This window comes from Mus caroli, unplaced genomic scaffold (genome assembly GCF_978045245.1).
Source record: "Mus caroli unplaced genomic scaffold, Mus_caroli_1 scaffold_14, whole genome shotgun sequence".
NCBI lineage: Eukaryota > Metazoa > Chordata > Mammalia > Rodentia > Muridae > Mus > Mus caroli.
The window spans coordinates 63484061-63496504 of NW_028227269.1; the positions used below are offsets into that span (position 1 = coordinate 63484061).

The 12444-nt window shown below is 37.8% G+C and overlaps 1 protein-coding gene across 1 annotated transcript in view; it reads right to left on the reverse strand.

Annotated features, from left to right (window-relative positions):
- Mis18bp1 (MIS18 binding protein 1) overlaps nucleotides 1-12444 on the reverse strand; it is a 41698-nt gene that overhangs the window by 1607 nt on the left and 27647 nt on the right. The window contains exons 9-12 of the mRNA XM_021179176.3: nucleotides 8866-9035; nucleotides 6405-6562; nucleotides 4159-4310; nucleotides 2051-2150 (exon numbers count right to left, since the gene is read on the reverse strand). Of these exons, the coding sequence (XP_021034835.1) occupies nucleotides 2051-2150; nucleotides 4159-4310; nucleotides 6405-6562; nucleotides 8866-9035 (580 nt within the window). The remainder of the gene's footprint in view (nucleotides 1-2050; nucleotides 2151-4158; nucleotides 4311-6404; nucleotides 6563-8865; nucleotides 9036-12444) is intronic.

Sequence of the window (12444 nt, forward strand, 5' to 3'; positions counted from 1 at the left end):
AGGAGGGAAGAGAGATGGGGGTTTCTAACAGAAAAGACCCTAAGATATATAAGAATTTACCTCTTCTCATTTAGTAGAGAGAACTATCAAGTGTATTAATTTCAGTGCTGATCCATGCACAGATTAACAGTGTGGATATCATCTAGTGATTATTAGAAATACAAATTTCTCAAGTCTATTGCATCATAAAGTCAGAACTTTAAATAACTTCAGTGAACATTTAAATTCAGGAAACATTGACTTAGAGTACTTTCTGAATGCAAGCAACCAAAAAAAGCAAAAACAAAAACCAAACAAACAAAAAACAAAGCCAAACAAAACAAACCAAAAAAACAAAAAATGGACTAGCCGTCTAGTCTTGGATTTGTGTTCCAAGGCTTTGCTACCAATGTTAATTTTCGGACTTCTGCAGTAAGTTTGATTCTCATTTAAGGCTATGAAACTGAAGAACACCAAGACTCTGAAGAGCAATCTGCTATTTCACTTCTGAAGCAGACTTCTTAAGAAATGAGCTGGGGCTGGAGAGATGGCTCAGCGGTTAAGAGCACTGGCTGCTTGCTCTTCCTGAGCAAGGTCCTGAGGTCTTTCGCTCAAATCCCAGCAACGACATGTTGGCTTACAACCATCTGTAATGAGATCTGATGCCCTCTTTTTTAATAAAAATGTTAAAAAAGAAAAAAAATATGAGCCACTAGATTCATTTCATAACAAGGTCTGCAATGAAGTATTCACTGTTTCTTGTGGCTAAGCTCATGAGGATGAATATGATTATATACTTCCAATCTAAGAAGAATTTGACTTAAGTGAATTTGTAGTATAAAGATTTCAAAGAAAGGAGGAGATGGCCATATCTGGTCTGAAGAATTACTTCCATAAGTCATCTCACAATTCATCTACATAAATTATTCTTTAAGATTACCTAAGTTGAAAGTAGAAAACTAAAAATTTAAAAGATAATTCAAAGGACTAAGAGCTAAGTAAATAAATAGGCCATGAATTTGAAAAGGGGCAAGTGGGTAGAAAAGGTTTGGAGGGAAGAACGAGAAGGGGAAATATGTAATTATTCTCGAAAATAAAAGAATTTTCATAAAAACTTGTCTTTTGACACTGCTGACTCCTGTAGCTATAATTGAACTCCATCTCCTGACCCTCTAAGTGCTGGAATGACTGGTCTGTTCCATTAGAGTCCAAGCTCTAAAGGATTCGTTTTTGAGATAGTACTAGGGATTAGACTCAGGGTCTATGTGCATACCAGAGAAATGCTCTACTACTAAGTCATGTTCCCACCAATCCAAACAGATGTGTCTTTTGTCCAGGCTCTATTCATTATTAAAACAACTTTCAATTAAAGTTTTCCTGTGTTTGGATTTTAAATACTCACTAAATCTAAAAGAATCTGAAGGGCTGGAGAGATGGCTCAGTGGTTAAGAGCACTGAATGCTCTTCCGAAGGTCCTGAGTTTAAATCCCAGCAATCACATGGTGGCTCACAACCATCCGTGATGAGATCTGACACCCTCTTCTGGTGCATCTAGTGCAAATCTTTAGACTGGAGTGAACAGGGCTGACCAGAGTGAGCAACCTTCATTCCCAGCAACCACATGATGGTGCACAACCACGAGTACAGCTACGGTGTTCTCATATACATAGATAAATATAAATAAAGAAAGAATCTGAAACTGTTTCAAAGCTATAAAAGACTGGATGAAATCCTCATTCTTTAAAAGCCATAAATCAGTCTGGAATCAGTTGTTGAGTAGGTACAGTATTTTCATATATTGCTTAAAATGTCCCTTCTGGACTGGTATTTTCCAATCAGATTTCAAATGAGAATTTTCACCCATGCATGTCTTGGTTCAGTTCCTTCAGTCTAGGAGCTCTCGTCTATACTCCTACAGTGCTATATATGCTTTCTTCACTACTAGCTTCATATTAGGATTAGTTTAGGTTGTAAGTTCCTGGAAGGCAGAGACGGTTATACAACTTATAATTACCACAGTTTATCAAGCATTATAACATATAGTGTAGGATAAATAATAAAACACACTTACTGTTTTTTTCCTAATGTTGCCCCAGACAAGGCCACCATTACTTTTGCCATATTTTTTAGCATTTTTTTGCATTTGGTAAACATATCTATCACAATTATTCCTGTATAAATATAAAATAATATACCAAGATGTCAAATCAACATTATCATGTTAAACAGCAATCAATAAAAGTCTAAAATTTTCTTAACTATACTCAAAAGACTATAGTAGAAAACTCTGTTTTGCTAATTGGTCACTATCCTACTGTGGCTGTTTGAAGAAGAATGGCCCCCATATTCTTATAGATTTGAAAGCTTAGTCATCAGTGGTGGCATTACATGAGAAGGGTTGGAGGGAGTATGTGACTGGGGGTGGGCTTTGGGGTTTTAAAAGCCCAAACCAAGCCCTAGGTCTTTGCCGTTTCCTGCTGATCTGGATGTAGAACTCTAGCTACTTCTCCAGCACCATGTCTGCTAGCAAGCCACCATGCCCCTGCCATAATAATGAACTAATAAACATCTGAGATGGTAAGCAAGCCCCAATTAACTGCTTTCTTTTCTAAGAGTTGTAGTCAGAGTGTCTCTTCACAGCAAAAGACCAAGAGCTAGGGTACCATCTAGGTTTATCCCTAAGACTGTTCACTTCCTATTTTTACTACTTTTGTTGTTCACTTCCATTAATCGAAACCAAATGTCACAGTTGACCTTTTAGACATGCCTGGTATAAAAACTATCAATTTGGGCTGGTGAGATGGCTCAGTGGGTAAGAGCACCCGACTGCTCTTCCGAAGGTCCAGAGTTCAAATCCCAGCAACCACATGGTGGCTCACAACCACCCGAAATGAGATCTGACGCCCTCTTCTGGTGTGTCTGAAGACAGCTACAGTGTACTTACATATAATAAATAAATAAATCTTAAAAAAAAAAATATCAATTTACATCTTCCAATTATATCAAGTCCCAATCTAACTTAGCAAGTCTTTTCTTTTTATATAATTGTATTTCTTGTTTAACATACATAACTTAATCATAAACATTGTTGTACAAATGAATAAACCCACAGCTGCTAATATTTGCTTAGTGAATGATAGGTCTACCCAGATTAACACCCTATTGGTCTACTTTCCGAGCGATTGTTTGGTATAACAGACATTAAAGTTTTTCACTTTACAATAGTTCTCAAATTGTCATAAAAAGTAACCCTGTACACACGCACATCCCTTTTCACTTTTAGAGACAGTATCTTACTGTGTAGTCCTGCCTGTCCCCAAACTCAATGTTCTCTCTGTCTCGATTCCAAAGTGTTGGGATTAAAGGCATACTTAGCAAATTAACTTCTAGTTTCTTTGAACACTGCACTACAAAAGTAGGATTCCTGGGTCAATGTTCATGGTTATCGTAATAGATGCCAACAAATTGCAGCTGCACAGATAATACTGATTAATAGTTTTTCACTATCATGTTGTAAAAAAAGGGTTACTGTTTCACTGTTAATTTGCAGTAATGCTAAATATATTCCAGGGAACATTTTTTGTATTATGTTATATTCCTTTTACAAAGGTTTTAATTTATAGTATTAGTTTTAATTATGTGTGCATGTGGGAGTTGGGGTGGGGATTATGCACATGAGTGCACTGCTCATGGAGCTGCCATGAGTTTGGAATTGCCTGACTTGGGTGCCAGGATCCTAACTCAAGTTCCCTGTAAGAGCACTCAGTACTCTTTTCCCCATTGAGCCATTTCCCCAGACCCAGCAGAACAGTTTTTTCTCTGATCATCTTGATATTATAGACAGCGATTGGTGGCAGATAAAAAATAATATTAAATCTTTTCATTAGTGATTTATGGGTTTTGCATTTGAGTTAGAAAGATTGTTAATTCATAGTATAATACCACAAAGGATCACTATATATTTCAATTAAAATTATTCCACTTCCAATATTATACATTGAGATAACCCATAACTTGCTGAAACTAAACATGCTTAATTTTTAGGAACTATTTATTCTTCAGCTTTTTAAATGATAACTTCCCCTTGATGCTTTTAAGTTTATCAATTTACAAACTGTTTCAATGCTCTTGAATATTAAATTAACTTGACTATAAAATGAACATCACATTCACACTTACCTTTCTATAGAGGCTAGCATGCTGGGGCTGAAATGCTGACATTGTGGAGTAGTGCTTCTCAATGGTGAAGTAATAACTGATGATGGAGATGCTGGATCCCTGTCCATATCTAGCAGAAAATCATCATCTTGACTGTATTGAAAAGTTGGCAACTAGAAAACAAATATTTTCACCAAGTTCTCAAATTTATCTCATCACAAAATAATTTGTGGACTAAGTTGTTTTCCTCTATAATTTTTTCAAGTTTTATAATTAAAACTAATAGAACACAGAACAGACACTACAAAAACCATTTTCTCTTGTACAAAATAAACACAATTATACCTATTTCTAAAGGCTGTGGAGAACAGAGGTAGCCAAGTGTTTTCTAAGCATGTTAAAAGCTTTTAGTCTTTATGATCCATATAGTCCCAATAGTCTGTTACTGCAGTATGAAGGCTGTAATATACAATACAAAAGCAAACCACTATGTTCCACTAAAACTTTGTTTATAAAAACAGGTGAAAGGGCCACCAGGGCAGCACAGCCAGTAAAGATCCTTGTGTGAAGCTGGGTGACCTGCCCCAGGTAAAGGTTAAACTCACTGAGAAGTGGTGGAGACAGAGCCTAGAGCATTAGCACATATAATCACTAAGATACATACTGTACTGGCTGGTTTTGTGTGTCAACTTGACACAAGTTGGAGTTATCACAGAGAAAGGAGCCTCCCTTGAGGAAATACCTCCATGAGATCCAGCTGTAAGGCATTTTCTCAAATAGTGATCAAGCGTGGAGGTCCCCTTGTGGGTGGTGCCATCCCTGGGCTGGTAGTCCTGGATTGTATTAGAAAGCAAGCTGAGCAAGCCAGGGGAAGCAAGCCAGTAAAGAACACCCCTCCATAGCTTCTGCATCAGCTCCTGCTTCCTGACCTGCTTGAGTTCCAGTCCTGACTTCCTTTGGTGATGAACAGCAGTATGGAAGTGTAAGCTGAATAAACCCTTTCCTCCCCAACTTGTTTCTTGGTCATGATGTGTGCAGGAATAGAAATCCTGACTAAGATACATTCCTAGCTTTACATGTTGGCTTTAGATCTGCAATTTTGCTTAGTTTCTTCAGTTTTGGGGACTACATATAAAATCAGCACTCATCCCATCTAGTATTATGTTACTTCTTTATGAGACTCATGTAGACTAATTATATTTGTTGCAGGATATGTGGTCACACTGTGAACCCTGATATTGTGTCGAGTTACTGGAAAAGTCTGTGTCTAGTTATGGTGTGGTTCAGCCCTAGCACACACCTTTAATCCAGTCTTTCTGCTTATTGTAAACAGGATTAAATAATGTCAACCATAGATAAAGAGGCAGGGCAAACAACCAGTTGACAGGGAGTGAACATATGAAGCAAGAAGAAGGCAGGAGGACAGATAGATGCACAGGAAGAAGGGAGGCACATTCAATTTGAGGGGCTTTTGAAAAGGCAAGAAGGAGAGCTGCTTTTTCCTTTTGGGACATACAGAGGAAGAAAGTCAGCTGGGTGCTTTCTCTGTCTCTCAGAGCTACTGAATCTTTATTAGTAAAATTGAACATTTGAGATTTTGTTAAAACAACATTTATCACACGGATACCAAATCACACACACACACACACACACAAATATCACTTCGTTATATGGGAAACTCTTAAGCTCACAGAGCTGAGCCACCTGTCTCCGGTATGGCACTGTCTAGGTGCTGCAGCAACTGTGGCACTGCTGGCCTAGTTGGGTTCGTGAGGATGGCATCTGTGAGCATGAGGGATGGAAGTACAGAGGCCTCTGTCCCCTACAGCTGTATGCATTCCAACTTTGGTCTCTTATAAACCGGTATGGCACTGTTTAGGTGCTGCAGCAACAGTGGCACTGCTGGCCTAGTTGGGTTCATGAGGATGACATCTGTGAGCATGAGGGATGGAAGTACAGAGGCTTCTGTCCCCTACAGCTGTATGCATTCCAACTTTGGTCTCTTATAAAAGTCTAGGCTTTGGAAGTACACCTGGCTACCAGTTGCTTTGCTTAGTTTTGCGGAAGAAAAGTAATGTCAGGCATCTCGAGATGCCCTGGGCCCACTTCTTCACTTTTTATTCTCTTTGAAACACTCAAGAGCTGACTAGAAATTGGTAAGAATGGCAGATGTCTTCATATTTTTTGTTCATGTCTGTAAAGACTTTCTTATTAGTGATACGCACTAATATATAACAATGCAGATTTCATGCATTCAGCAATCTTACCTGAATTCTTTGTTTCTGCAAGGGTGTTGCAGTGAAAAAATCATCATGGTTGTCTTTTGCCAGATGTTCTAGGCAATCCCTCATTTGTCGTTTCCTTTTAAGAGTTCCCACTCTGGCAGTTATCTTAATAGTATTGTTATCAGCACTGTCTTTCTCACCTAAGAATCAATAAAACATTTTGATAATGAGTTGGTCATTTATGTTACCTGCTTTATAAAAGTAAAAGCAAAACAATTCTTTAAATACAGTTTTAAAGATTTATTTATTTTTTATTTATATGAGTACACTGTAGCTGTCTTCAGACACACTAGAAGAGTGCATTGGACCCCATTACTGATGGTTGTGAGCCACCATGTGGTTGCTGGGAACTGAACTCAGGACCTTTGGAAGAGCAGTCAGTGCTCTTAAACACTGAGCCATCTCTCCAGCTCCCTTTTAAATATACTTTTAAAGATTTATTTCATTTTATGTGTATGTGTGTTGCCAACATGAACTTCTGGATTTCCTATATGCCTACTTAGTGCTGCTGAAGGTCAAGAGAGAGCACTGGATCTCTTGGAACTGGCATTGTGGATGGTGTGAGCCACCATGTGAGTTTCTGGGAACCAACCCTGGACCGTCTGCAAACGTAACAAGTGCTCTCAAGCACTCAAGCGTCTCTCCAGCCCCACTCTCACTTTCTCAAAATTGTTTTGCCCTAAGAATGACTTAATTCCCATGTATTTCCTTATACAGACAAAGGGTGGCCAGCAAGATGACTCAGCAAGTAGAGGCACCCTTCTCCAATCCTGACAACCTGAGTTCAATAGCTGACCTCCATTTTTATGTCTTGGCACACACACACACACACAAACAAGCATACACATACACAAATAAGTGCTACAAAAATTTTAAATTAAAGAAAAAAAAAAAAAAAGACCAAAGGTAAGAGGCAACCTCCCATCTAAAACTTTTACTCCTGAGGTCAAAACGTCCAACAGAGCTCACTAGGCACAGCTCAGACAAAAAAAATGTGGTGACGTTATGAACATGGTACCTTGACACAGGCCTGTTGTCTTTTGAGCTCAGTCTGGACAAGAAAGTGGACCTTTACCCCTTGAACAAATAGGTAAATGCCAAGAGGTACTCTGAGTTGGTAGCATTCACAGCACAAATAATTCTTCCTACATTGGAATAGATGCTGTATTAGCTCATGTGATACTCCTAGAGCATACACAAAAAGGTTAAAAGACTAGAAGGAGCCAGAGAGGTCTACATAGTTAGAGTGTTCCAGGATAGACATAGTAAGGCCATCTTAGACCTACAACCAAACATTAAGTGGATCTTGGGGAATCCTGTGGAAGAGGAGGAGGAAAGATTGAAGGGGCCAGAGCGAGATTAGACGCCTACCTTTGGATCCATTTCCCCTAACTGGGTTGCCTTTGTCTAGCCACAATAAAAGATGTGCCTAGTCTTAATGCAACTTGATCTGCCAAGGCTGGTTGATATCCATAGGGGAACCTCCTCTTTTCAGGGGAGAAGGGGAGGAGAGGTGGAAAGGGTAGACAGGAAGGTGAGAGGGAAAGACTAGGAGAGGAGAGGGAGGAAACTGGGATGTAAAGTAAATAAATAACTTAATAAAAAAGAAAAGGAAAGGAAAAAACCTCTCCCTCCCCCAACAAAACTTGCTAATGAGACTGGAGAATATAGCCAAGTCATTTAGTACTTGTCTACCATGTACAAGTCTCTAAGTTCAATTAAAACAAACAAACAAACAAAAAAAACAATAAAGTTACTCTGTGAGATCCACTTGATTTATTAATTGTTACTATGCCATGATCTTTAGATACTCTCTATACTTACTATAGAACTTCCCTGACAAAAAACATCTTTTACTAGCAGCCATAGCTAACAGTAAATCTCAGATTACAAAACAAAAATCTGATAGTTTCCATAAAGGATGACAGGAATGAAAGCAAATGTTCACGTTAAGTGATATCCTCAGACAATGAATCTTTATCCAATATCACGCTTTCTAGAACAAATGAAAAAGAAACAACCTACTAAACTATTATTGATGGAATTAGCTACATTGGTTAAGACTTAAAACATCATCTTTTGTGTTCCCGATTTTAAAATTTAAGAGAAACAACTGATACAGATTCATAAATAAATATAACATATAATTGGTAAGCAATTATGAGTATTAACTAAACCAGTGGTTTTCAACCTGTGGGTCACAGCCCACAGGGAGGGGGGTCAAACAACCATTTCACAAGGGTCACATATCAGCTACCCTGCATATCAGATATTTGCATTACAATTCAAAACAGTATCAAAATTACAGTTATGGATTATCAACAAAGAATAATTATATAGTTGGGGGTCACCACACATGAGGAACTTTATTAAAGAGTCACAGCATTAGGAAGGTTGGGAACTACTGCACTAAGCACTCTGAGAAAACAGTAATAAAATTTACCATTTTGGACCTTGTTGGCTTGCTTTTTCTTAGAGACATGTTTTCGGGATCCTCTGTCTTGGGGTTCTTCTGTGTATTTCTTCTGGCATTCATCAGCAGTTCGAGAACCTACTGCCATAGCCACATCTGACCAAAAGCCAGGTTTGTGCTTTGGAAGAGATGTAAAAGCACTACAGCAGACCAAAACCAGATAAGAACAAGAAATTCAAATCAAGGAAAATAATCTGAGAACATACTGAGTCAGTGATATTTACTAAGCTGGAGGATTTTTTTTTTTAAAACCAAAATCATTCTAGATTAACTACTGAGAAAAGATACTAATCTCGCTCTATCCTATGTTATTATTACATAGTTATAATAAACTATGAAGATATAATTGTCCATGTCTACTAAAATGTCTTCAAACTATTTCTACTAAATATGAATATTTTTCAACATTTTTTCCCCAAGTACAACTAGTCAATGATTTGAACTCTGAGGGAATTCTGGAAAATATTAATTTCTATATATTGTCTATCAAGAATTACTAGGGCTGGAGAGAGGGCTCAGTGGTTAAGAGCACCAACTGCGCTTCTAAAGTTCCTGAGTTCAAATCCCAGCAACCACATGGTAGTTCACAACCATCCGTAATGAGATCTGATGCCCTCTTCTGGTGCATCTAAAGACAGCTACAGTGTACTTACATATAATAATAAATAAATCTTAAAAAAAAAAAGAAAAAGAAAAAAAAAAGAATTACTAGTAGTAAATCTACAAGAAGATAAACTCCTAGCTCTTCCATAGTTGTGAGTGGGCATGATCAATGCATGACACGTGTATAAATGGAAATATCACAGGGAAACCCTTTAGTATATACAATTAACATTTTAAGGCTACTTATAATAAAGATGAAGCTTGCCGGGCGTGGTGGCGCACGCCTTTAGTCCCAGCACTTGGGAGGCAGAGGCAGGTGGATTTCTGAGTTCGAGGCCAGCCTCGTCTACAAAGTGAGTTCCAGGACAGCAAGGGCTACAGAGAAACCCTGCCTCGAAAAACAACAACAACAACAAAAAAAAAAAAAAAAAAAAAAAAAGAAGAAGAAGAAGCTGGGCATGGTGACATACACCTGTGATCCCTGCACTAGAGAAAGTTGAGGCAACAGAAGATAAAAGTTAAAATTTAAGGATAGTAATACTAGGTCTCAAAAACTAACACAAGTGTAACTATGAGGTGGTTCTAATTCAACCTATAAATGAAACTCTAAAAGTTCACCTGCAAATCACTGTTTTAAAGCCTACCATACTATTTCCACCTCCCCACACTCCAACATGTTATATTGTGGTTAAGGTGACATTACAGCTAGATAACTAATTCAGCAATTACCCTAAAATGGCACAGGGTGAATACTCCTTATTTCAAATACTTAAGACACAAGTGTTTCAGAATCTAGTCAGAACATGAGATTAACTCATGTTTCATATATATCTTCATACATACAGAGGTTTCTCTGATATCTTGGAAGCATGCTACTACTAAGCCATCCCAACCTCTTGAAGATAAGTTCATATATTCTTTTTAATGTACCCTGACGCTCTGTGATCCACTGTAACAGGAGGTTAAGTATCGATTTTCCATTGGTGTTATTTGTTAGAACAAAGACTTTTAGATTTTGGAACTTTTGGGTTTTCAGATTAGGGATAATTAACTAATATGACAATGTTAGTTCAACTTTATCAAGTTCCTTAGTACTGTATAAAACTACTGGTAAATCTACGACTGTCTAAAATAACTATTTTTTATTAATTATCACTATCTTCCAAGTTATTCCAGATAAATAAAGAGGCAAATTTAACATATAATCACAGCCATTAGAACCCTTGCTCTAACTTATGGTGATATTCCGACTGGCATTAATTAGTCCCAGCACTCAGGAGCTATATTTCTTCAGCCTTGGGGATTCAATTCATTCCAGACTCCTTTCAAGATTTCTCAATTGGCCTCTCCCTTTCTATATGAAACACACTTACATTGAATCTTTGGTTCACGTTTGATCTCTTTCATCTCTTAATTCTCATTATCTAAAGTAGATCAGACTGTGCTTATAGTCTCATAAACACATATTCTTATAACTTGTTACAGTGATACTGTATGTGCTATAAAAACCTGCATTCTCAGGAATGAACATAATAAAAAATACATCGATAATCAAGATTTCAATTCACTAAGTAAGATGGGCAGTAATTTGCATTTTTCAGATGCTCATCCATTGATTGTATCACTGGCAATGACTAAGATAGATTTTTGTTCACACACACACACATACACACACACACACAAAGATATCACATCTAATGGAGTCAGAAGAGGTGATGAGAAATAGTTGCAGTGAGACTGCCATATCTAGGGATCCATCCCATAATTAGCCTCCAAACGATGACACCATTACATACACTAGAAAGCGTTTGCTGAAAGGACCCTGATATAGCTGTCTCTTGTGAGACTAGGCCGGGGCCTAGCAAACACAGAAGTGGATGCTCACAGTCAGCTATTGGATGGATCACAGGACCCCCAATGGAGGAGCTAGAGAAAGTATCCAAGGAGCTAAAGAGATCTGCAACCCTGTAGGTGCAACAATATTATGAACTAACCAGTATCCCGGAGCTCTTGACTCTAGCTGCATATGTATCAGAAGATGGCCTAGTCAGCCATCACTGGAAAGAGAGGCCCATTGGACATGCAAACTTTATATGCCCCAGTACAGGGGAATGCCAGGGCCAAAAAATGGGAATGGGTGGGTAGGGAAGTGGAGGAAGGGTATGGGGGACTTTTGGGATAGCATTGGAAATGTAATTGAGGAAAATACGTAATAAAAAAAATATTAAATAAATAAATAAATAAAATAAAAAAAAGAAATAGTTGCAGTGAAGTGATAGGTAAAAATGGTCTTCATATGGGTTTTAGGTATATCTAAACCCTAAGATGTGCTGTGATGATAGCCCTTGTGAGATCACAAGTGGACTAGATTACAAAGAAAGAAAAGCAAGAACTGAGAATTAGAATGGACAGACTTCTGTTTGTCTGAAGGTCCATTTCCTGATTGCTTTTAGCCTTAAGTGTAGCTTAGGTGAGGCTATAAAAGGGAGAAAACCAAAAAACCCATGGACATTCACCCCAGGTTTGGTGATATGTGTAACATTCCAGACTTTTTAAATTGAAGAAAGAAGAAAGGAGAGAGGGTGGAAGGGAGGGAGGGAGGGAGGGAGGAAGGGGTTTTGTATTACAGGTCTGTAATGCAAGCACTTGGGAAACTCAGATCAATAGTTGAAGAATGGTAGACCAGCTTTATCTTGTTCCAGGATACCCAAGTCTACACAGAGAAATCCTGCCTCAACCAAGCAAATAAATAAATATATAGATTTTGGAAAACAATATAAAGTAAGATTAAAAAGTTGTATTATAAGGAAATGCTGAGAGATACAGCTAAAAAAGGTAAAACTGTTATCATTGTCTGCCTTTGACCTAAAGGAGACTATAAAATGTGAAGTTATATTAAATGCAATGAAAATTTCTGATAATTCAAAATCTGTTATATATTCTCTT